This window comes from Balaenoptera borealis, assembly GCF_965194805.1.
Source record: "Balaenoptera borealis genome assembly, chromosome: 10".
NCBI classification, from domain to species: Eukaryota; Metazoa; Chordata; class Mammalia; order Artiodactyla; family Balaenopteridae; genus Balaenoptera; species Balaenoptera borealis.
The window spans coordinates 10,860,838-10,883,102 of record NC_138874.1 but is presented as its reverse complement, the minus strand read 5'-3'; the positions used below and the strand labels follow the sequence as shown (position 1 = coordinate 10,883,102).

The following is a 22,265-nucleotide window of genomic DNA, read 5'->3' as shown; positions in this document are numbered from 1 at the left end:
AAAGTTATCAAACGGGCAGAATTTGTGCTCCTATCGGTTAAATAGTCCCTTTTGCAGACTCTCTCTTCAACCCTTTCCTCCCGCCAACTGCCGTGTAAAATGCTGTCTAGGACGGGGCGGGGGGCTGGGGGTTGGGCAGCTACATGTCAGCTCTCTGATGGAGGTGGCAATGGCTTAAGGCGTTTACTCTTTCCAGACTTTTTGAAGCCCCCAAAGAGTTTGAGATCCAAACCAAATGTATCTCTGTAGGATTTGAGGCACCACCTTGGGCAGGGAGGCAAAGCACCCATTTGTAGGAAAAGCGGAGCTCCAGGTGAGGCTGCCTACAATCCCTTTGTGTCCTCAGCACCATCAGGTGGTGCCACCTAAATACAGCTTCCTCTTGGGGCCAGCCCCCTGCTTCCCCCAAACCCGCTCTTCCCCCCTCACCACCCCCCCCAGACATTTTCTGTGGAAACTGGCCCAGGACAGGGCCCCACACCCACCTCAGCAGATCATGGCGCATTTGACCAAATAATCCCAAACCCGGGCTGCTTTTGTAGAAACTTTTATCGATGGGACGCTCCTTAGATCAAGGCCGTTTCATTGGGACATACTAAAAATAATACAAGTCAATGGACATTGAGCGTTTAATATATGCCAAATTTGGTGCTAAATGTTTGACATACATGTCCTCATTTTGTCCTTAAAACAGCCCTGGGAGGGAGACACTATTATTCTCCCCATTTTGTGATTGAGAAAACTGAGGCTTGGAGAAGTTAAGTAACTTGCCCAAAGTCACACAGTCAGCAGCAGGGCCAGGACCCGAGTCTGTCTGATTCCAAAGCTTCTTCTCCTACTCTCTCCACTTGTACACAAAAAGATCGTTTTCTGGAAGGTTCTAAACCTCTCTTGCATTCAGTCCTAGACAGAATTAGCAGAAAAGCGTCTTCCATGGCAGAGAGCACCTGGAAGACAAAGCAGCAGGAAATGCACAGCAAACAGGTTGGTGCTGTGGGTGAAGGTCCACAACCTCAAAACATTCAGCGGGACCGCCCCTCACATGCGGCCCCGACCACAAGCAGCATCCTCTCTAGACGGTATGTGGATCTGAGGATGGTCCCCAGGTTGGAGCACGATTGCTTCTCTGAAAGGTTTCCAGCAAATGCCTCTAGCCTGTTCTCTTCCTTCCATCTTTCCTGTCTGCCTCTTTCCTTCCTCCCCTCTGCTAGTCCTGAGGGGCAGGGCTCTGCTGGGTGACCTTGAGACACGACCCCTTCTGCATCTGTTTCCTCATCTGGTTTGTAAAATGAGCAGAGTAGTTTCACCCCCGAGAGAGGCTGTGTGAATTAAATACGGTACAAAAATGAGTGACACGCACTAGCACGTAGCAGGTGATCAGAAAATGTTGGTGACCTCATTCCAGTCATTTTCTTTCCTTCTCTCCTCCCTTTATGTTTTCCTTTCCTTCTTCTGGCATTGGACCATAATGGCAATTTTTCACCCCCAGGATCCCCCAATCACTTCCACAATGTGTGAGTCGCGCATGGAGGGATTAACCGTGACCACCTTTCTTTTGCAACTAACGAATCTTGTGATCTGGGTGCTCAACTCAGTGTGGCCGCTGATGGAACATATGTGCTGTAAACAGGTAGAATATTTTAACTATCTTCTAAAATAATTTTAGATTTTGGATTGGAAGGTAACCTCTGAGGCTCCATCCTCTTCAGGTGCCACTGGGAAGGGCGATGAATTAATTCAGCCGTGCCAGGAGCTGCCGCAAAGTCTCAGTCTGCATCCCTGGAAAGGGTCCTTCTGGGCTGGATGGCACCGTTCACTCATCCCGGCTGCATCCTTGGGAGATGGGCGGGCCCTCAGCCCCCCCTCCCCCTGGAACTTCTCAGCCTCGTCATCGGTGGCAGGAAGTTCTGTATCACAAAGGTGACTGGCCTGGTGCTTGGCTGGTCTCTGGAGACCGGGATGACCCAGGAGAAGGGGACTTGCCACGTCAACCACAGGAGCAGAAAGAGGCTGAGACCTGGGGGTGGACCAGGTGAGGGACCTCCAGGCACCCAGCTAGGGAGGGTTCTGGCTGAAAGATGATTTGAGGAGAAGGGCTCTAGAGGGATGGTGGTGGTTTTGCTTGGTTTTTTTGGATCATCCTTTGAGCTAGTAAGACGGTTCTTTCTGATGAGGGACTGAGCTTGTACTCCCTTCCAGCTGGTTTGGGGGCACTCCAACGGCAGGGATGTAAGCGTTTTGCAAACCATATTCCAAAGAGCACATCTAACCATAATTCCGTGTTCTCCTGTGGGGACGCTCCCCACCACCGCTTTTCAGCTCTTGCTTGGATGGCTGAGGAGTCGGGCTGTGGGGAGGGGACCCACTTTGGATTCAGATCTACCGAGGCTGAAGCTAGCCAAAAACAGAGCAAAAAGAGAAGAAGTTTGTCCAGGCTCAGATGAGGAATCTCAGACCCAGGGAGAGACTGCTCCAGGACACGAAGGCCCCAGATGGCACTCCAGCGTCACTGGGCCCCGGCGTCCTGCTTCTTGAGGTTCACCCTGAGTTCCGTCCAGAGTGCGATGCATTAGCGTCACCAGAAACACAACCACGGCCAGCTCTGTGCCCAGGGCTGCACGGAGCAGCACAGAGAGAGCGGCCACTGCCCGTGAAAGGCAATCACCCCCAAAAGCAAACTCCCTTTCACTCCCCAGGGCCCCCGGAGATTGAGATGCGCCACTGCTCAGCCCCCCAAATGTTCTCTCTCTGCCGGCCTCATCCATGTCAGTCTTTTGAAGCTCTGCTCCGATTCCATGAGCATCCCAGATCTTAAGAGACTTCTCTCCCATGTCCCTTCCTTCCTTCCAAATGAGAAGCAGGTATAAATGCTGGGTACCCGTGTTTCAAAACCAGGTGGAAGGCAGGATGCAGGTCTGGGAGGATGAGTAAGAGAGAAAGAGAGACAGAGAGAGAGTGAATGGCATTATGGGACTGGAACTTGACTTCTAACTTGGAGGACAGGGGAGGGAGGAGGTGTGCCGGGCTTATAAGGCTAAGGCAGCGGTGATATGGGGCTGAGGTCCCTGCACGTTCCGCAGGCCAGGGCACTGCCATGAGGGCTGCTCAGAGGCTCCCCAAACCTGGAGCGCAGTCACCAGCTTCCTTCACTTGACATTTACCACCAACGTGGGGATGTCTTCCATCTCTCCAATTACTTCTTCATGGCAAATGCATGTGTATATATTGTATCATGTGTACACTCGTGTGTGTGTGTGTGTGTCTGTGTGTATCCTTACAAGGAAAACTTATCCTCCATAGTAAAACAACAACAACAACAAAAAACAACAACAGTATTATTAATTACGTTTTGGATTGACTTCACAGAGATCTGGGAACATAATTTAAGTAAAAAACTATACTCATGATTCCAACGCTATTATTCTTATTTGAATTGTAACCCTAGGAATTTTCCAGCCTGTCAGCCAAACCAGCACTTGGGCGGATTGACAGTTTTCAAAAGCTAAAATCATTCCAGTCTTCCGCTACCTCCTAGGAGAGGCTTGAGATTCTGGAGCCCGGGTGGGGCTGCGTCCCTGCTCTTATGGCTCCACCCACTTCCCGTGGTTTCCTGACTTAGTTTAGCCCTCAGGTGGGTGAGTTGCTCTTGAACATGTCAGTAGATCTGCCTTCGAGTGTACTGGGGTGCTGCCTGCTTCTCGCTCCTTTCAGTGTGCTCCGGCCCGTGACCTGTTCACAGAGCTCTGAGCAGACCTCATGCCCCTCTTCCATCCTCACTGCTCACCTGGGGCAGGTGGAGGGCTGTCACGTGTGGGCCGTCAACAAGAGGGACTCCCTCTTGCCCTCACTTGTTAGCCCCTTCCTGACACCGAGGGACGATAGAATGGTACCTGAACCCTGCCTGCCGATGGATTTGAACCAAGAATCCCAAATTCTACAGCTTCTGTGCCAATCGAACCATCCGGCTTCCTTTGGTTCCCATGTTTCTACAACCTGTTCCTTCAGTGTTGTGGAACGTAATTCACTATACATCCATTAGGTATACAGATCCTCACTTATACATATGGCAAACATAGGTACATATAGGTTGCATAGCACAGACACATACGTATATATACAAAATACGGATGGTGTGTTCCAGCTCGGAGACCTGCACGCTCACAACCACACCACCACCATCGTCTAAGGGCTGCACAGCCAGCGGGTCTTGATCAGCCACAGGCTCCCTGAGGTCCTCCTGGCCTCCATAACTCACTTCTGTGCACTCATAATGGTATTCTGCCGCATTACAGGGCGTTTTCCTAACAGGAGAGGACTTCCATTCTGTTTAGGTGTCAATGAAAACAGAACTTTCTCCTTACGATTTTACACATCTGATGACTGAAAGAACTCTCTACAGATCAGATTCTGGCTCCACACATTGCAGACTCTGCTTCTGCTTCCCCATGGACCTGGTTCTGGACCCAGAGGCCACAGGATTTATATGGTGATGTGACCCCAGGCCCTGTACCTTCACGTGTCAATGCCCTACAAGCCAGCATGGGGGCTGAGGGGAGTAACCCTGGAAACAACTTCTATGCCAGAACAGCTAGGAATCACTTGGTATACACTGAAGAGACGGCAAACTGCATAAACAGCCCACTCAGTCCAAATTCAATATCCCCTCCCAATGTAATTTTCCCTTAGCCAGATCCCAAAAATGCTCAAAGCCACTTCAACACCACGAGAAACTAGTGAGGCGTGTAGAGGCAAAGTTGGGTTGGAAAGAGACAAAAGTCTTAACCTACTTATCTTGCTACTGCAAATTTTACAAAGTACATGCCCATGTGAACTGATTATTATGGCGTCTCCAGGTCCGAGGGAGGGATGGTGCGAGTGAGGGGCCCTGAGGTTAAACTTTATTAACCTCCTGGTAAATCCACCTCTGAGAATAGGATTTGGCAACCGTTGATAAAAGGGATACAGGAAATCAAGTATTCCAGCTGAAAGCAAAGCTTTAGCAGAGATGTGGAACGCTCAGGACTCTGCGGTGAGCAGAAGTTCATTTGGGGGAACAGTTGTGGGCCTCAAGTGCGGAGAGGATGTTGATCTGAAAGGCAGGCCAAGTGCAAAATACAGAGGGTTGCAAACGTTGGGGTGAGACATCTCAACGTCAACTGTACAGCGAGAAGCTTTGAAGAGTTGCCCAAGGCTCAGTGTGGGGACGGCCCCTCTCAGAGCCAAGCTTCGGAAAAATGAATCAGGGATGGGTGGATGGGTGGATGGGAGGAAGGGAGACCAGCTCGGAGGCTGCCATGTCCTGCACTTTAGAATTCTTTGGGACAGAAACACACGCTCCCTGACTCACTAGCCCTGGGGCAGTGCCAATGCCTCTTCCTGCCCTGCCCCTGTACACCCTTGGATCTGTCCTCAACCCAGCTTTACCTGTGGGGTCGAGATCTCCAGAACTGCGCTCCACGGCCCGTCACGGTCCTCCCTGGGTACCGACTCTCGGGAGTGTGGTTCTGATTGACCTCACCTCCACCGGCGCCCTTGCCGCTGGTCTCCCCAGGCCAGGAGGCAAGAGGACACAGTGGCTTCATTCCAGGAAGAAGTAAAGAGCCTCCATGGGGTGGTGGCCTTGGGACTGGCATGGTGGAGACCAAGGGGAGAGACAGCCAACCTGGCAACTAAGTGTATGCAGACAGCGAAGAGGATGGAAGGAAGAACGTTTGTGTGTTTAGCTGGAGGAGCAGCACGCGGAGTGTAAATCGATGCACTTGGTCGAGGATATGCCCACTTGGAGGAGAGTGGCATCCAGTTGCTTCGTTTTTAGAGCTTCCTGTGTTTGAGCGTTGGTCATGGGGAGGTTAGAGTGCCTCCTTTACCTCTTAGTACCCCCTCCGCCTGCACTCTCTCCCCAGGTGGTGTGACCAGTGTCCTGGCTTAACTTCAGGGTAGCACAGGGACCTGGGCCACTGCCTTGAGCTATATACTCGCTATCCAGGGCTGGTGTTGGTGGTGCACTTGCTACAGTTGACCTTGTGCTTTACGATAAGCACCCATCTGACTGGCCAGCACCCCTGCCACGGTGGTTGTTGACTTTTTATTGTGGTAAAATGTATGTAACATTTACCATTTTAACCATTTTTAACGGGCATTAAGTACATTCACGTTGCTGTGCAACCATTACCATCATCCCTTTCCAGATCTTTCTCATCCTCCCAATCTGAAGCTCTGTGCCCAGTAAAAATTAACCCCTCATTCCCCTCTCTCCCAACCTCCCATCCTACTTTCTGTCTCTAAATTTGACTCCTCTAGGTACCCCATATAAGTGGAATCATACAATATGGGTCCTTTTGTGACTGGCTTGTTTCACGTGGCATAATGTCCTCAAGGTTCATCTTCATCGTAGCAGGTGTTGGAATTCCCTTTCTTTCTAAGGCTGAATGATATTCCATTGTATGGATATATCACATTTTGTGTATCTATTCATCCACCAATGGACACTTGTGTTGCTTCCACCCCTTGGCTATGGTGAAGAGTGCTGCCATGAACATGGGTGTACAGATACCTGTTTGAGACCCTCCTTTCAATTCTTTTGGGTACATGCCCAGAAGTAGAACTGCTGGATCATATGGTCATTCTATGTTTAGTTTTTTGAGGAACTGTTGAATATTTTAAATAGCACACCTGTCATAAAATATATACAAGTGCTACTCAACATCTCCACATAGTATCTAGTTAGCAGCTCAAAGGCAAAATATTCAAAACCAAAGTCTTGATTTTCCCACAATCCTAATCCTCCCCAATGCTCCCCACCTCCATAAATGGAATTGCCATGTGGCCAGGGCTGAAACACTTGGCATCATTAGTGACTCCCCTCTTTTTCTCACTCTCCACATCCAACCCAGCAACAAACCCCTATAAGCTCTGTTCTCACAACAGAGCCAGAACCAGATCCCTTCTCGCCACCTCTGCTGCTATCACTGGGCCCAGCCCACCACTGCTTCTCACCCCAACTGCTGCAATAACGTCCTAAGACGCCTTCACTCTTGTCCTGCCACCATCCAGTCTTCACCCAGCTGCTAGAGGGATCCATTCTAAATTTCAATCAGATTGCATCACTCCACTGATCAAAACTTCTGAAGGCTTCTCATCATAATTAGAAAAAACCCACAAAACCCCCCGGAAAGTCCTTACTCTGGCATAGGAGACAGCCCATCTCCTGGCCTCCTGTCCCACCACTGTTGCCCCACCTGCACATCTGGCCTTGACTCTTCCTCAGGCACTGATTAGCTGGTGCCTCGGGGCCCTGACCTTGGAAGATGTTTCCCACAACCCATCACATGGCTTATTCCGATGCCTGCCCCTCTGAGAGGCTCCCCCAATGATCCCATTGAAAGTAGCAGCCCCGTCTCCCAGTCTTCTAATTTGGCTTCACTCCTCTTCACACACTCAGCACATTACCTGATTCTCTATCTCTCCTTCTAGAGTGTAAGCTCCATGAGGGCAGGGAGAGGCTTTGGTGGCTGCTGTATCCCTAGGGCACCGGACAGCACCCCTCCCCCTCACCAAAGGGCTTCCCATTAGCATCAACACATCCCTGTCTCCAGGCCCGTTCACTTCTGTGGACACAGGAAAGGAGAAAAGTGCTGAAATCCACTCACCTGACACATGGGCAGATTCAGGGCTCTGGGGTTCCCAGATCCTGTGCCCAGTGACTTTTTAAAATATTTTTATTGGCATATAGTTGATTTACAATGCTGTGTTAGTTTCTGCTATACAGCAAAGTGAATCAGTTATACATATACCTATATACATGTATATACATATATATGTGTATATATATACATATACAATCTTTTTTAGATTCTTTTCCCATATAGGTTATTACAGAATACTGAGTAGAGTTCCCTGTGCTATACAGCAGGTCCTTATTAGTTACCTGTTTTATATATAGTAGTGTTTATCTGTGAATCCCAATCTCCCAATTTATCCCTCCCACCCCTGATCCCTGGTAACCATAAGTTTGTTTTCTACATCCATAACTCTATTTCCGTTTTGTAGATAAGTTCATTTGTACCCTTTTTTTAGATGCCACATATAAGTGATATCATATGATATTTGTCTTTGTCTGACTCACTTCACTCAGTATGACAATCTTTAGGTCCATCCATGTTGCTGCAAATGGCATTATTTCGTTCTTTTTTATGGCTGAGTAATATTCCACTGTATATATGTACACACAGCCAGTGACTTTTAACTTACAGAATCATAGCCACCCTCATCAGCAGTGTAGAAAGTGCACACAGAGATGACTTTCAGTGCTTTAGGAAGGTCTCAGGCCCACAAACAGCTCCAGCCACTAACTAACGTATCGCCATATCTTAAGTTATACCATTAGTCATTCTTTTCTTTGTTTAGTCCTCTCACCAATCTTATGCCCATTTGACACATGAGACACCTAGGCTTTCAGTCACCCAGCCAATGTAGCAGGACTGGAGCTCTAGGGTCCGTGTCCTCTTCACCAGGGCAGGCTACCTCCTGAGGGCCCCCTGACCTCCCTGTGAATGCAATGATTCTGGGCAGCACTTCTCTAATGGTATTCTTCAGGGCACTAAGATCACCAGATAAGGAGTGGAGTGGACAGATGCTTAAGGAGGGGTGGAGGGGGCAGTGGCTGGAGAAGCAAAATCAGAAACAGCTTCCAAAGTGCTCCTGGGTTATCTTGGGTTTGAAATATCTTTGTTCTAAGGTCCAGAGCATTAGTGTGAACCTGGCATTGGGAAGCAGCAAGACCTGATGACAAATTGTCCTAACCGAGAAGCACTCTGAGTTTCTTGGAAAGAAATTGCTGCATTGAATGGGGCCGGAAACTGGGCATTATTCTTTCAGACCCTCACCTCCCCTAAGCTAGTTGCTTGAGCTTTCAAAATAGTCATTTGGTTCAGCTCTGCAAGAGTGACCCTATAATATATTGTTCAAACAAGCATGCTTTTGAGAACAAAAGGGGGAACTCTTCACAGTTATTCTGGACCACAGTGGGGATCGGACTGTCTGGGCTAACGGGATGCACAGTCTCCCAGCTGTCTCTTCTAACCAGGAGGAACTGAGCGATGATCTAGCATTTTAATGCACCAAAGAAGGGAGTGAAATTCCCAGCCCCTCCCCTACTGGAAGGTACAGCCTCATCATTGCCACTGGTGCCCCTGCCACCCCCTGCTCCTTCCCTGGGCCCCGGGTCTAATTAGTGCCTTTCCCTAAAGGTCTAAACTCTCCTTTGAGTGTCTTGCATCAAATATCAGCAGAGGAATGCCGATTTCAACCACTCTTTCCTGACCCCCAGATTTTCCCCAGCACGCCCCTTGAAACGACCGCTTCTGGGTGCTTACGTGTACTTCCACTCGCCCACCCGCAGTGAATCGCCGTCTGGCCCTGCTGGTGTTGCCCTAGGTCCCTGACCACAGGCTTTGGAAATGTCTCTTCAGCAGGGTCCTGCTTACACTGATGCGTTTAAAGGTCCGTTCCCACGCCCAGAGCAGATGCAGAGAGCACCAGAGCTGCAGAATGCAACTCTGCTAAGATCAAAGTGAGAGCTGGCTGAGGCTTCACGTCTGCAACCTCCCAGCGATCTCTTTGTGCTCACCCGGTGAGCAGAAGTGATGGTGAGCTAGCGTGCAGAGACCAACAAGACCTGAGCCCGAAGAAGAGTGCTTTCTGAAGCTTGATGGCTATAGCCTGTGTCAGCGGTGCTTCGACACTACCGCAGCCCAGCACATAGTAGGTGCTCAGTAAATATCAGCTGAGTCATTGAACCATCATTGCCATGGACCATGCTGAGCCCGGTTGAGTCAATGTGATGGACGGGTCGAGGGCTTCACGGTGAATTCTGGAATGTTAGCGCTAAAAGAGATCTTAGAAGTCATCCAATCCAGCCCCCCAAATGAGAGGTTTCCGACGAGAAACCCAGGAGAGGGCCCTGAGAGGTAAGACGACCTGCCCACATTTTGCTAATGTCAGGAGCCACACCAGGCTCAGGTCTCCTGACAGCTAATCCTCTGCTTCTCTGTCTACACCACGATTGTGCCCCAGGCCAGCTGGGCCTTTGATCACCACGATTGGCCTGATATCCCACAGCACGATCCGGACACTTAGCCTCAGCACCAGAAACCCGCACTTTGGCCTGTAACCCTAGTGCGAAGTCTGACCACACTCCTGTGCCCCCCTGCCCTCCCCTCAACCCCAGCAAAATGACTCTCTCCCTCCTCATGGTGTGATTTATTCGTCTCTCACGCCGCTATCCTGTACCTCACGCTGCTATCCTGTACCTTTCCCCGCTGTATTCCTATTGGGTCCAGAGGTATCTGCCTTCCTTACAATTTTACCAGGAACAATATCTTTTTCACCTTTGTTTCTCTAACACCTCCATTGCGCTTAACACTCATGTATTATAAGAATAAGTGACTTGCTGTGTGACCATGAGCCAATTGTTCACCATCTCTGAGCCTTCTCTGGGATCTGTAGAATAAACATGAGCCTGCTGACCTGTATGCAGCATGGCTGGGTCCTAATGTATATACAATCGCACAGAGATCTTGGAAATGCAGACTCCAGCAATGGTGCTCAAGAGTAGACGCCTGGTACTGAGAGCATTTCTTGGAGAAACTGAAAGGGGACTTTTCTGTCTGTGATGCAAGAAACGGAAGATGGTTCTGAGTGGCTCCAAGCTCATGCAAAACTCTGTGTATCTGAGCACCCGGCCCGGAGCCCAGCGTCGGCTTTTGCGGGGGGGAGGAAGGAACCTGGTAGGGGTCCGAGGGTGCAGACGTCTTGTGGCGAGAGGGCTTGACTACACGCCGAGCCTCCTCTTCGAGGCGCCCTGAGCGCTGCCCCGTCGGGGCTGTCCAGGCCACCTGCCCGCAGCGCCAGCCAGTGAGGGAACAGCCTCCCTCGTCAGCTGGGTTCCTAGCGCTGCAGATGGAGTGGGGAGCTGGCTGCTTTTAAGGAGAGGCGCTCCTTTCCTGTTTTCCACTGGCGGCCAGCTTCTGAGTCTCCTCGCACCCCCTGCTGCTTCCCAAAAGCAACTTTTTAAAAAAAAAGAATCCAAACCGTCTGGAATGAGAAAGGAGAAAGCTATCATTACGTGCGCTGCGTGGTGGCTTCTGCTGGCTCTGCAGTCGTTTGGAGGTTGTCAAAGGGACGACCCTACTGTCCGGACGTGGCCTACGGGCCTGGTGCCAGGTGTCTCCTCCCAATACCATCAGCTCTTCTTGTACATATTGAGCCCCTGCGGGGAGAACACAGCCCTGCCAGCCTCTCATCCCGATTAGAACTGGCTGCCTCTCATGGCTCGTGGAGCCCATGTCCATTTAGAACAGAAGGGGCTCCAGAAGGCTGCCTGAGTTAGCAAACAAGAATACAGGGCACCCAGTTAAATGTGAACTTCACACACACAGCGCACAACTTTTGGCGTAAGTCTGTCCCAAATGTTGCATGGGACATACTTTAGAAAATATAACATGTAGGACACAGTTGCATTACAAAAATGATTCTTTGTTGATCTGAAATTCACAGGTAACTCGACGTCCTGTTTTGTTTTGTTTTTTAATCTGGCAACTCTTTTCTGAGGTCCACAGAGGGTCCCAGACCACAAAGCCGAAAAGTCCACTCTCCCCAAGAGAGGGTGGTATGGAATGTTTTCCGTTTGGGAGAGGCCAGCAAAACCAGGGGCAAGAGAGGGATGGCTGTCTTGCGTCACCAGGACAAAGAGGAGAGACTTCTCACACCTAAAGGCATCCACATTATAGGAGCCTAGGCTTGTTTGGAAATATCAGCATTCAGGGGGAAGATGACAGAGATGGTCCCAGGCCACAGGGCCTGCAGATGAACCTGGTGTGCCCAGAGGCCAGTGGCTTGACCAAAGAAGGAGGAAGAAAACCACGGCCCAATTTGGGGGGGCACAAGTCGTTGGTCATTAATTCCTAGCCCTTTTGGTACCTCCACTCCTGCTGTAGTTTGCTTTGATGCCGGCTCTGGCCCTGCTCCAATATGCGTTAGATGGCTTACAGCCTTAATCTTCATGTAGCTCGAGTTCAGTTTTATTTGAGAACGGTTTACAAACATAGAGAACTCTCAGACATCATAAGGAGAAGATTCAGAATCTCCGCACTGGAAACCAGAAAGTTCTAGAAGATCCGTGAAGGAGAGGCAGAAAGAGTAGGGCAAAGTCTCAACCCCCAGGGTCATCTTCTGAAGGAGGTGGCCGAGGGGAGTCTGGAAGGAGAGAAGCGGCCTCAAAACCAGGTAGATGGGAATGGTCTGCCGGGAGAGGAGGGAGACCCCCAGGAGACCCTCAGCCCTGAGAGCAGAGCAGAAGAGGAGGAAGAAGGTTCTCAAGAAGAAGAACGTGCAGCCTGCTGTTATTTATAAACTGCGACGGAGGTTGAGAGGCTCTCTACCAGGTTTCCCCCTTATGTAAATGACAATTCACAAGGCACCGGGCCTGATATTTTAAACCCTCTTCGTTCACGGAGCGCTTTGTGCTTCCCCTTTGTTCTCTCCAATTCCCCACTTCAGGAACCGAGATCTGTGAAATTGCACGTGGTCGATAGGGAAGTACATCAGAGCTGTTCTCAACTGCCGTCCTCCGCCTCCACCCTCCCCAGCTCTGGTTTCGTCCTGGATATCAATCACGGGCTTTTCCATAAGCCGGCTAACGCGTTTTCAAAGCAGGCACGTCCCCTTCCCATGTTTTGACAGTTTGGCTTGAGTTGAAATACAATTAAACTTTTTGAAAACAAGGGCTTTGAAACACAATCTCCACACTGTGTACATGTTGGTTGTTGTTTTTTTGGATTTTTTTTTTCCTTAAGGGTTGGGTTTTTACTTGCTGCGGCGCAATGACTTTGCCCTTCGCTTTCTGCACTCAAAACAAACACTGGTTCTAGGCCTTCAGCTTTTCTAGCGCTGCATAGCTGAGAGTGGAAAAAATAACATCTGAAACAGGATGGGCTTTTGATGCTACCTCCTTATGACAGACACATCTGAAAACCACCGCTGGTGAGTCATTCGCATTCTGTGCATACCCTCTCTGAGCAGCAGGAAGTGTGGGTATTTTAAACCCTGAGGCCAGGAGAAGTTTTCAGATGCGTCTTGGCCGGCACCCCTCCCGTGAGGAGCACGGTGGCCTTGCTAAGCGTGGCCCCGTCTCCTGCCAGTCTCTCTTTGCTCTCTTTGCCCTGGTTTTGCTTGTGGGCTAGGAAGCCAAGTCGAAAAAACACAGAGCTAGCGAATTTACAAAACCAACAAGAACTTAAAAAAAAAAAAAAAAAAAAAAATCAGCAACAACAACAATGGGGGCCCGGCGGTTGGTAGGGGCGGCTCTGTGGCCAAAGAAGAAATGAAGAAGTCGGGTCCCCGCCAGCGTGACTCCTAACCCGAGTCGTTAGCTGTGGGAGTGGCCTGACTCTTCTCTTCCACTGTCTCCAAAAGCCAAAAAAAGAACAAGGAGGGGGAAAAAGAAATAAAGACACAGAATTGAACCGAAATGACTTTGGATGAAAGACTTTTTTAAAAAGAAGGACTTGGTGGAAATGGGCCAGATGTTGCCATGAAAGAAGTTATAAATCCTCAACTTGTTTGGGAAAGCAGGTCCAGGGAGGGGCATTGGGAGCTTCTGAAGACGCGGCCCGGCGGGGCCAGGGGCAGCCCAACTGGCCTCGTCATCCAGCGCCAGTGGGAGACCTCAGCTTCCTCTGTGGAAGGAGGAAGTCTTTCCAGAACATCGGCCTCTGATGATATGGAAAGGCAGTGGATTCATGCAAGAATCCATGTTGCGCTAATGTTTTTGTCGTTGTTGACAGTTTTCTTAAAGAGGTGGAGTCGTTTGGGAAACGCAAGCCCGGCTTTCAGCATTTTTAGTCCAAGAACGTGGTACGACCCCTGAACCGCTTGGGAGCCGTGTAAGCCACAGAAGCACCCCAACTGTGACATGGTACTTCTATTGTCACAAATGCCAGCTGCCTCCTCGTCCTAATGGAACCTAAAGGTTTTGTGGGTGGAAGAAAATCCCTGAGTGGCCCCAAGCAGCTCCAGAAAGGGTCAGATTACGCAAAGCATCACGGATTCTTGGAGGGGTTTATCACGACATGCACCCTCCTCAGGATGGCTTTGTGGGAGGACTGGGGTGGCGGTGGAGGGTATCTGGGCACAGCACAGCAACTCGCAGCATCTGGGATCATTCACAGAGGCAGCCCACGGGACACACAAGAGACAACCACGTGGATTAGTCTCCTACCACTGCTGTAACTAATGACCACGAACTTGGTGGCTTAAATAACACACGTTTATCACCTTACCATTCTATAGGACAGAAGCCTGACACGGGTCTCATCACACTAAAACCGAGGGACAGCAGGGCTGCGGACCTTCTGGAAGCTCCAGGAGAGCATATGTGTCCATCCCCTTCCAGCTTTTCGACGTATCTCTTGGTACCTTTCTCCCGATCTTTCACATCTCCTCGGACTCTCCTCTTCTGCCCCCCCATCTTCCACTTTCGAGGATCCCTGTGATTACACTGGGTCCACTTGGAGAATCCAGGATGAGCTCCATGTCTTAAAGTCAGCAGATAAGCATCCTTAATTCCCTCCGCCACCTTCATTCTCCTTCACCATGTAACCTAACACCTTCCCAGGTTCTGCGGATGAGGCTGGGGACATCTTTGGGGGCCACAATTCTGGGAGGGTGGTCTGTAGTATCCTTTGTGAGCCTCACCGAGCATGAGACAGTTTCTCATTCATAATAATGTAATTGATATAATACACATATACTATCTGCCAGGCATGGTTCTAAGCACATCATGTGTATTTAATCTTCATGACAGTTCTGTGATGTTAATACTTGCCCCGCTATACAGATGAGGAAACCGTACAATGTCCATGGCCGGTAAACGGTGGAGACGGGGTTAGCACCCAGATTCCAGGTGCTCTAGATAAATACAGGGGTACCGCCTTCTAAATCCCCAGGACAAGCCCACCTAGCCCCTTGCTCCCGTAAGTCGTCCTGCAGAGAGAGAGGGCTCCCTGTTATGTCAGAGGCCCTGTCCAGCAGGGAAGCGTGAGTTATAAAGTTCAGTTCATCCTGCTGGCCTCACACCGTCCGTGTCCTGACCACGTGAAGCTGAGTTTCCAGCTAAGAATTTGGAGGAGCCAGAAACACATGCAGCCTGGCATACTCAGCTTAGACCGTGACAATACAAGCCGGTGACAGCTGATGCACGGAAATTGTCTTGCTGCTTTTTTCCCTGAGTGGAGAGGGCCTTCTGCAGAGGAGAGGAAACTGGCATAAAATAGAATGTGGTCCCACCCTTCAGGGGACCCTGGAGTCATCTGATTGGAGGGGAGAGCGTGCACGTTCACACGGGGAGGTTGCCTACTCATTTGTGTCCCCCTCCTCAGCCTGGCCCTGTGACCCCCTCTGTGGAGGGACCCCTGCCCACCAATGTCTTCTTGACCTGCCCACAATGACAGAGGAAAGTCAGAGCTGGACACCCAGACTGGGGGTTGCCCCCAGCCCCTCAATATTCTCAGAATTTGGTCCAAGATGCAACGGCAGGGCCCCAGTTGGCAAGATCGACCCTAAACCAGAGAGAACTGAGAGCCAACGTGAAGGTTCTCAGGACCCCAGGGAAATCCGCCGAGAGAACCTCCACCGCCAAGTTCCGCAAATTTCACAAGTTTGTTACAAACCCCACAAGTGTTGTTCGGTTGCTTAAAAACGATTTAATTTTTGCAATCTCTCAGAGAGAGGGTGCCCCAAATTAAAAGTGATGTTTGAAAAATAGCAGCTATGGGGGGTGAAAGATGGCTCTTCTCTAAGGAGGAAAGCCAGCAGGAACGGGGAAGCGGCCTAGTGTCAAAGTGAAGGGAACCTTTAATTCCAACTCCTGAGACACGAGATGCCAGGCGATGGAGCCTGTTCCCCCATTAAACAGCTAGAAGAGCCACCTTCGTGCGACTCACCTGGAAATGTGATTGTCATCAGAACCCTGAGCGCCGGGGGAGAAAGGAGGACCCCCCACCCCCCGCCGTCATGGGGGAGCTGAGGCCTCAGACAAGCCTGGGTTTGAATCAGAGCTCAGACGCTCACGTCATGGCTCCGACAAGACGCTCAGCTTAGCTGAGCCTCAGTTTCCTCGACTGCAGAGGGAAGGTGAGCGGTTGGGACCTGGCATCGCGGGGGACGCTGGTCTGAGACCATGGTGCCGTGAAGCACGCGACCGCTGGTGCTCTGGGGGGACCCTGACCACGGTCGTTGCTATTGCTGTCACCTTCCGTGTCGTTACTCCTGGCATTGATGTCATCATCAAGATGGCCTTCTTAAGAGGTCATTTACAGGCCAGGACCCTTTGTGACCTCTCAGGCTTCTCACACAATCGCCATGAGGCCAGAGGGCGAAGGGACGACCCGCGTGAACTTGGATGAGAGAGGTCTGCCTGGCCCCGCAGCAGGCACGATGCGGCCTCGGTTCAGCGCGGGTGTCCCGAGCACGCGGCCCCGACAGACGGCACAGCTGCAGCCGCAGCACCCGTGTCGCCTGAAGCCTGTCCCTCCCCCGCGCCTTTCACACCCCTGGACCAGCAGCGAGCACATCTGAGGGCTCCGCGTTCACAGCCGGGGCCGGAGTGCCCAGAGGGGAGGCGCCCGCGTCGTGGAGAGACGCTCGGCGCTGGCGACCCTCCAAGAGGCGGCCACTGCCACGCAGGCATCGGGGGAGGGACGTGTGCCAGGGCCGCAGCTTTCCAACCTCTTTGCTTGAATGCAATGCTGACGGCATATAACCCGGCCCACATTTTATAGCTGAGCACCAGACGGCTGTGTCCATGGTGTCGCTCTTGGTACCTTTCGATTGCCTGGCTACCTGACGTCATTCAAGTCACCTGGCTTTCCCCAGCACCGGCCTGGCACACGGGCAGGTTTGGTGCTTCTCTACAGGACGGCCCACCCTGGCCTGCACGAGTGGCCAGGGACAGCTGAGTGGTGGGCTCCGGGGACTGACTCACCCCGCAGTGGCCACACAGGGCGCCTAAAAGGCGGGAAAGCCAGGGCGCTCCAGGTCTCCCCAGGGAAACTTTCCCCGCAGGGTGCTAGACATGCCGACCTTCCACCCGGGCAGCAAACGGGATGGCTGCGGGGACCCACGACTTGGCCGTGTGACAAACAGCAAGCGACCACACCCATTCCTGCCAGTGCAAACCGCATGTGGCTTTGTGGCCTCGAGGGTCTCGGGAATTCTTGTCTGTTTGCTAAATGCCTCTCTCCTGGGGGCAGGGGGTTAAGATGCTGCATTCGCTCCGAGTGGACAAACCTGGGGGACGTCACTCAGTTCCAGAAAGAAGAAAAGTCACCATACACACACACCGCAGGTGAATCAGCCTGCCTGGCTCTTGGGAATCTGACGACCTCAAATGTCCAACAGTCATGCACAGTGGACACCAATCGAAAGAAAAGCCAACTGGACAGCAGTGAGAGCAAGTGGTGCCAGGCTGTGTTTTAAGAGCTTCACGTGCGTTAACTCATTTAATCCTCATGACAACCCGACGAGCTAAGTGCTGTCCTCACCCCCATTTTACAGTGAGGAAACCAAGGCAGGTTAAAGAACACGCCCGAGGTGACAAACCTCGTAAGTGATGCTGCTGGGCTTTGACCACTTAGTCTGACCCACGCTGGGAACACTTCTGACTCCAGGGACTGTGTGCTTGATCTGGACACCAGGCTGGATAATGACAGGACACCCTGCAAAGCAAAGAAAGAGGATCTAAGGATGCCCAAAGCCTCCCTCTGGCAGAGGGGAAAGACGGGTGAGTGAGACAGGCCAGGTTTCTAAGCTGGCTTCCCTCCCGGGAGAGACCTTCTCTCCAGGTCTCAGAGGACCTGGCAAGACCTTCTTACTCCACCAGAATGAAGCTCACAAGTGCTGGAAAAGTACCGCCACCCCCAAACCCTGTCCCCAGCCCCACTGTGCAAGGAAGTGCCCCTTGCAGTGGGCTGTGGCAGTCACTTGCGTGGTCAGGGTTTCCAACTGCAAACAGAAGAGGAAACCACGCCAGGAAGAAGCACACTTGACCAACCCCACGTGCAAGCGTGTAGGGGACCCCGATGCACATGGTGCTTTGGGAGGACCGGAAGGCCGGGCTGGGTGGGGCTGCCTCCCCAGAGGATGCGGTGTGCTCGGGGCTGAGCTGGCTCTGGGAGGACCAGGGGGGAGGGCCGGCAAGGAGCAAGGGAGGGACGCTGGTCCAGAACCCCACTCTGAAGAGGAGGGCACTTCCTGAGAGCCAGCCTCAGGCCCCTGGAGCAGTTCTAGGGAACGCCCAGGGGCGTTTCCTGGGCCTCCACCAGCCTGCGGCCAGTCACCCCTTCCTTCCGCAGGTGACCTTCTGGCCCAGCCCCAATGAGCTGAGCCAGCCTCTACCCACACGGAACACACCAGGAGGGTTCCCTGGAATCGCAGCCATTCCCCGGGGCTGTTTCACAAGCCTCTCAGAATCTGCTGTGTATCTTGACTTGAGGCATGTCAGGGGCAAGATGGCCAGGAATGCATCTGGGTCCTTGTAGAGCCAACAGTCACTGGAGCTGATGCCTCATACATGGGCAGGGCGGGGAAGGGGAAGCAATCTGATCAGAAAGCAGAAATCTTAGTTTGATTCCCATCTCTGCAACTTGCAGGCCGTCAACCAGAAGCATGTCCCCCTCCTCAGAAAAATGCGGATAATCATACCCATCCCACAGAATTGTATGGCTGTGATCTGAGTTACTGGGTCGCTTATTTGCTGAGCACTTGAGCACCCATTGTACGTGGAGCATTGGCAGTGAAAGGGCTCTGAAATCAGAAGAGTACCCCATGGGCTGGAAGGAGGAAGGGGTGCTTGTCTCAGGAGCAGAGCTCCTGGGGTGAAAGGTAGGCCGAGGAGGGGGCCTCTGGGGGCCTCTGCCCGAGCATCGAGAAGTGCAGGAATCGGGGGCCTCCCATATACTTGGGGTGCCAGGTAGCGTCTGCACCTGGGACCACTGCTTACCTGGCAACCCCCAGGATGGCAGATGGCACCCTGTCTCCGCCTGGGCAAGAGCAGCTTGCAGAGAGGGGACGAACCCTGCTCCAGGCAGCATGCAGCCTGATTCAGCTGCTGTTCTGGGAGTCCCAGCCACCAGCCCTGGAGAGGCCCCTGCCAGGAGTGGGTCCACACTGAGAGCAGCCCACGGGGCGGCTCAGGAAGTTCCCTGGCTGCGTTGATATGCCTCACGGTCCTGGGAGGGTGCTCCAAGTAGCCCACAGCTGCAGTCCCAAGACAGCCTCGGCAGAAAGCCATCCCGGTCTGGAAGACTTTCCGCTGGCCCGAATGTCACCTCACACACTGCCACCTTCTCGGACTCCCGTTGGACCGATGGATGCTTGAGGATACTGGTAATTGCATCCTTAAATGATGCTGACAGAGATCATCGCTCAGCCCAGGCACCGGCTCTCTCTTCTCCAACCTTGCTCCACCCCACTGCATAATGGCCGACCAGGCATCTTCAGATGACCTGGCATATGAGTCCCCAGAAGAAGCCACCTCTTCTCTAGAGGCTATGCCCATTCCTGGATCGAGGGGTGGTGTCTGAGCATCAAGCTAAACTCTGAAGCACCAGGTCTGGTCAGGCAGAGGCAAATTTCCAGGCCCGTGAAACTAACAAGGCTCCTCAAAAAATCACATCCACTCTTTGTCCCTTTAGGGAGAAACTGGGGAGTGAAAGAAATAACTTTGGATCTGATGGAAAGAGTGCTGGGTGTGACATGTGCAGATCTGAGCCTGTCATGTCCATGACTTACTGGCCCTCATCCTCCTGGTGCCTCCAATTCCTCATCTATAAAATGGAACAATAACACTTGTGGGTCGAAGCAGAGTTCCGTGTGTACGTACGTTGTGCAGTTTATAAAGAGAGCTACGAATGTCTGTTATTAGCAGTATTAGGTAGAACCTTCTTGAAGGAAGGAGGGGAGATGGTAGAAATATTTATACCTGTTTACGATTCTGAAATCCTGGAATCTTAGCTCGTTTCTGTATTTTCCAGCTGGTCCGTGACAAGATGTTGGCTTGTGAACACTTAATCTCTCAAAACGAATTTCCTTCTGGAATACAAGACCGTGGCTGACCTCAACCGCGGGTCCATTTCACACATCCAGGATGGGTGGGAGTGGCCTGTGTCAGGACAGCCGCATTAAACACCTCTGGTCTCTACGTGTAGAGGCTGAAATAAAATTCGTTGGAACCTAAAATGAACTGGACCTTGGCCAGTGGATGTTTCAGAGTAAATTGGAACTCCAATCCACATCATTAGCCCGGTGCCGCCTCGCGCCAGCGATGCTTTCCCGCCAGATGCAATGAATCAGGTACCCTGGAAGGCGGAGGGCATTTAACGTGCCGGTGACTTCGGGCGGGCTGGTGAAATGCTGGAACCGGGCTCCATTAGGAGAATCCTCCACTGATTGATTGGCTCTTCCGGGTAAGGTTTTCCAGAAAATAAAGGTCTTCTTGGTAGGAATCTAAGAGGACAGGCATCCTGGTTGTGCTGGGAAGAAGATGGTTTCGGAGCCAGACAAATCTAGATTCAGTGTGGACTCCAGGATGTCAGGGTAGGCAGGGCTTGGGGAGCAATCCCACGGAAAGGGAGGTGGCAGGCAGGGCAACATATATCAAACTTTGATTCTGTCCCCTGCTTGCTCCTTTTACTTAGATTGTGTGTTTATTTGGTGAGGGCGGGAGGGAGAGGTGTGCGGGGTCAGCAGCTGTTGAAGATGATGGCTGGATGGAAACCCTCCCAAACCATCCCTTGAGGGTGTCACTGTCTTGATCCAAATTCAGGAACTACCACTTCCCATCTATGTGACCTTGGGCAAGGAACTCAGCCTCTCTGAGCTTCTGTTTTCTCATTTGTATAATGGGGATAGTAATTCCACTCTGGCAGGGTTTTGTGAGGGATTCTCTGAGATAACATATGGGAAAGGGCTTAACACAATGCAAGCATCTAACAGGCACTCAACATCAGCAAGTTCCTTCCATAGCTGGTCCCCAGATGTCTTAGGATCCTAACGAAGGAACCAGATGGGTACTCAGATCTGGAAATCTGAAAACAAGAAGACGTTGGTTAGATTTTGTGGGGTTTGCCTTTGGATTTCGTGGCTCGCCAACAAGTGTGTTCCAAGAGGATACCACATCTGCCCTCCACATTGTCAGTCGGGAACGCCAAGCAGCCGGTCTACTTGAAAGGGAGCCTTCACAGACTTGAGCTATACAGGCAGCGCCAGTCCTGCGGATGAAACAGTCACCATGGCGAATGAATTAGACCAGCGGTTTTCCTAATGTCTGGAGGCAGCAGAATCTTCCGACAGTGGGTTTTTTCTCTGAGTGTTTCCCCCCTGCCCCTCGCTCACAGAGGTCCTAGAGTCTGGACAAGACACAGGATGACAGAGGGAAACATTATAAGCATATGTCCAGTACCACGTTCTTTGCAAGGAATCTCCAGAGGCGCCTTGTGGAAGTGGCGGGGTGGCAGGAAACTACTGAATTTGCTCGTGACCAACACAACGAGCCCATTCATTCATTCATTCATTCATGCAAGCATCCATTCAAGAAGGATTTACGGAAGAAGGCCCCATGGCTTCCTCAGAGATGTTAAGATAAACCGACACACTTCCCAGGCCCCGCATGTCAATGATGTATCCCAAGTAACAGACAATGCTGGCTCAGTAAGAAATAGAAAGTTGCAAAATCATCTGCCTCGAGACCTAGGCCAGTGGATTGCAGAGCCCCGCACCTGCATATTGTGTTTCTTTGCAGGGAATCAGACATCTGACTTCTGGTCTACCACACCCCCGATGGCGTGCAACTGTCAGCCCCGTGTCTGGCTCACAACACACTTACTGAATGGATCTCGGGGAGCCCTCTTTATTGCCTGCAAGTTGTAGCTTCCCAAGGGTTAGGAGTAAGAGGAATAAGCCATTTAAATGAAATTGCTTTTGAAACGCAGAGGAGTTTGAAATCTAGAAGAAAGGGTGCTTGGCCAGACACGTTTGGGATTTGGAGGATTCCACAGCTCACGTTGTTTGATGCTTCCACAAACCAGCTGCTTCCACTCTTCCCTAAACATCAGCTCCCGAGGGGGCAAGTCAGCCCAGGGCTCTCTGGGCAACAACAGCTTCCCGAATAATATGCAACCTCTTCTGGAGGGCCCAGCCAATCAGCACGG

At 51.5% G+C, this 22,265-nt stretch overlaps 1 protein-coding gene across 5 annotated transcripts in view; it reads right to left on the bottom strand.

The window, feature by feature from the left end:
* Positions 1 to 22,265, bottom strand: part of LOC309635882 (uncharacterized protein) — a 277,308-nt gene that overhangs the window by 24,483 nt on the left and 230,560 nt on the right. For all 5 annotated transcript variants that reach the window (XR_014249080.1, XM_082407729.1, XM_082407728.1 and 2 more), the window contains one exon: positions 17,659 to 17,774. Coding sequence is in view for 4 of the 5 variants with exons in the window: in XM_082407729.1 (XP_082263855.1) it covers positions 17,659 to 17,774 (116 nt within the window). In the remaining variant the exon portion in view is untranslated. The remainder of the gene's footprint in view (positions 1 to 17,658; positions 17,775 to 22,265) is intronic.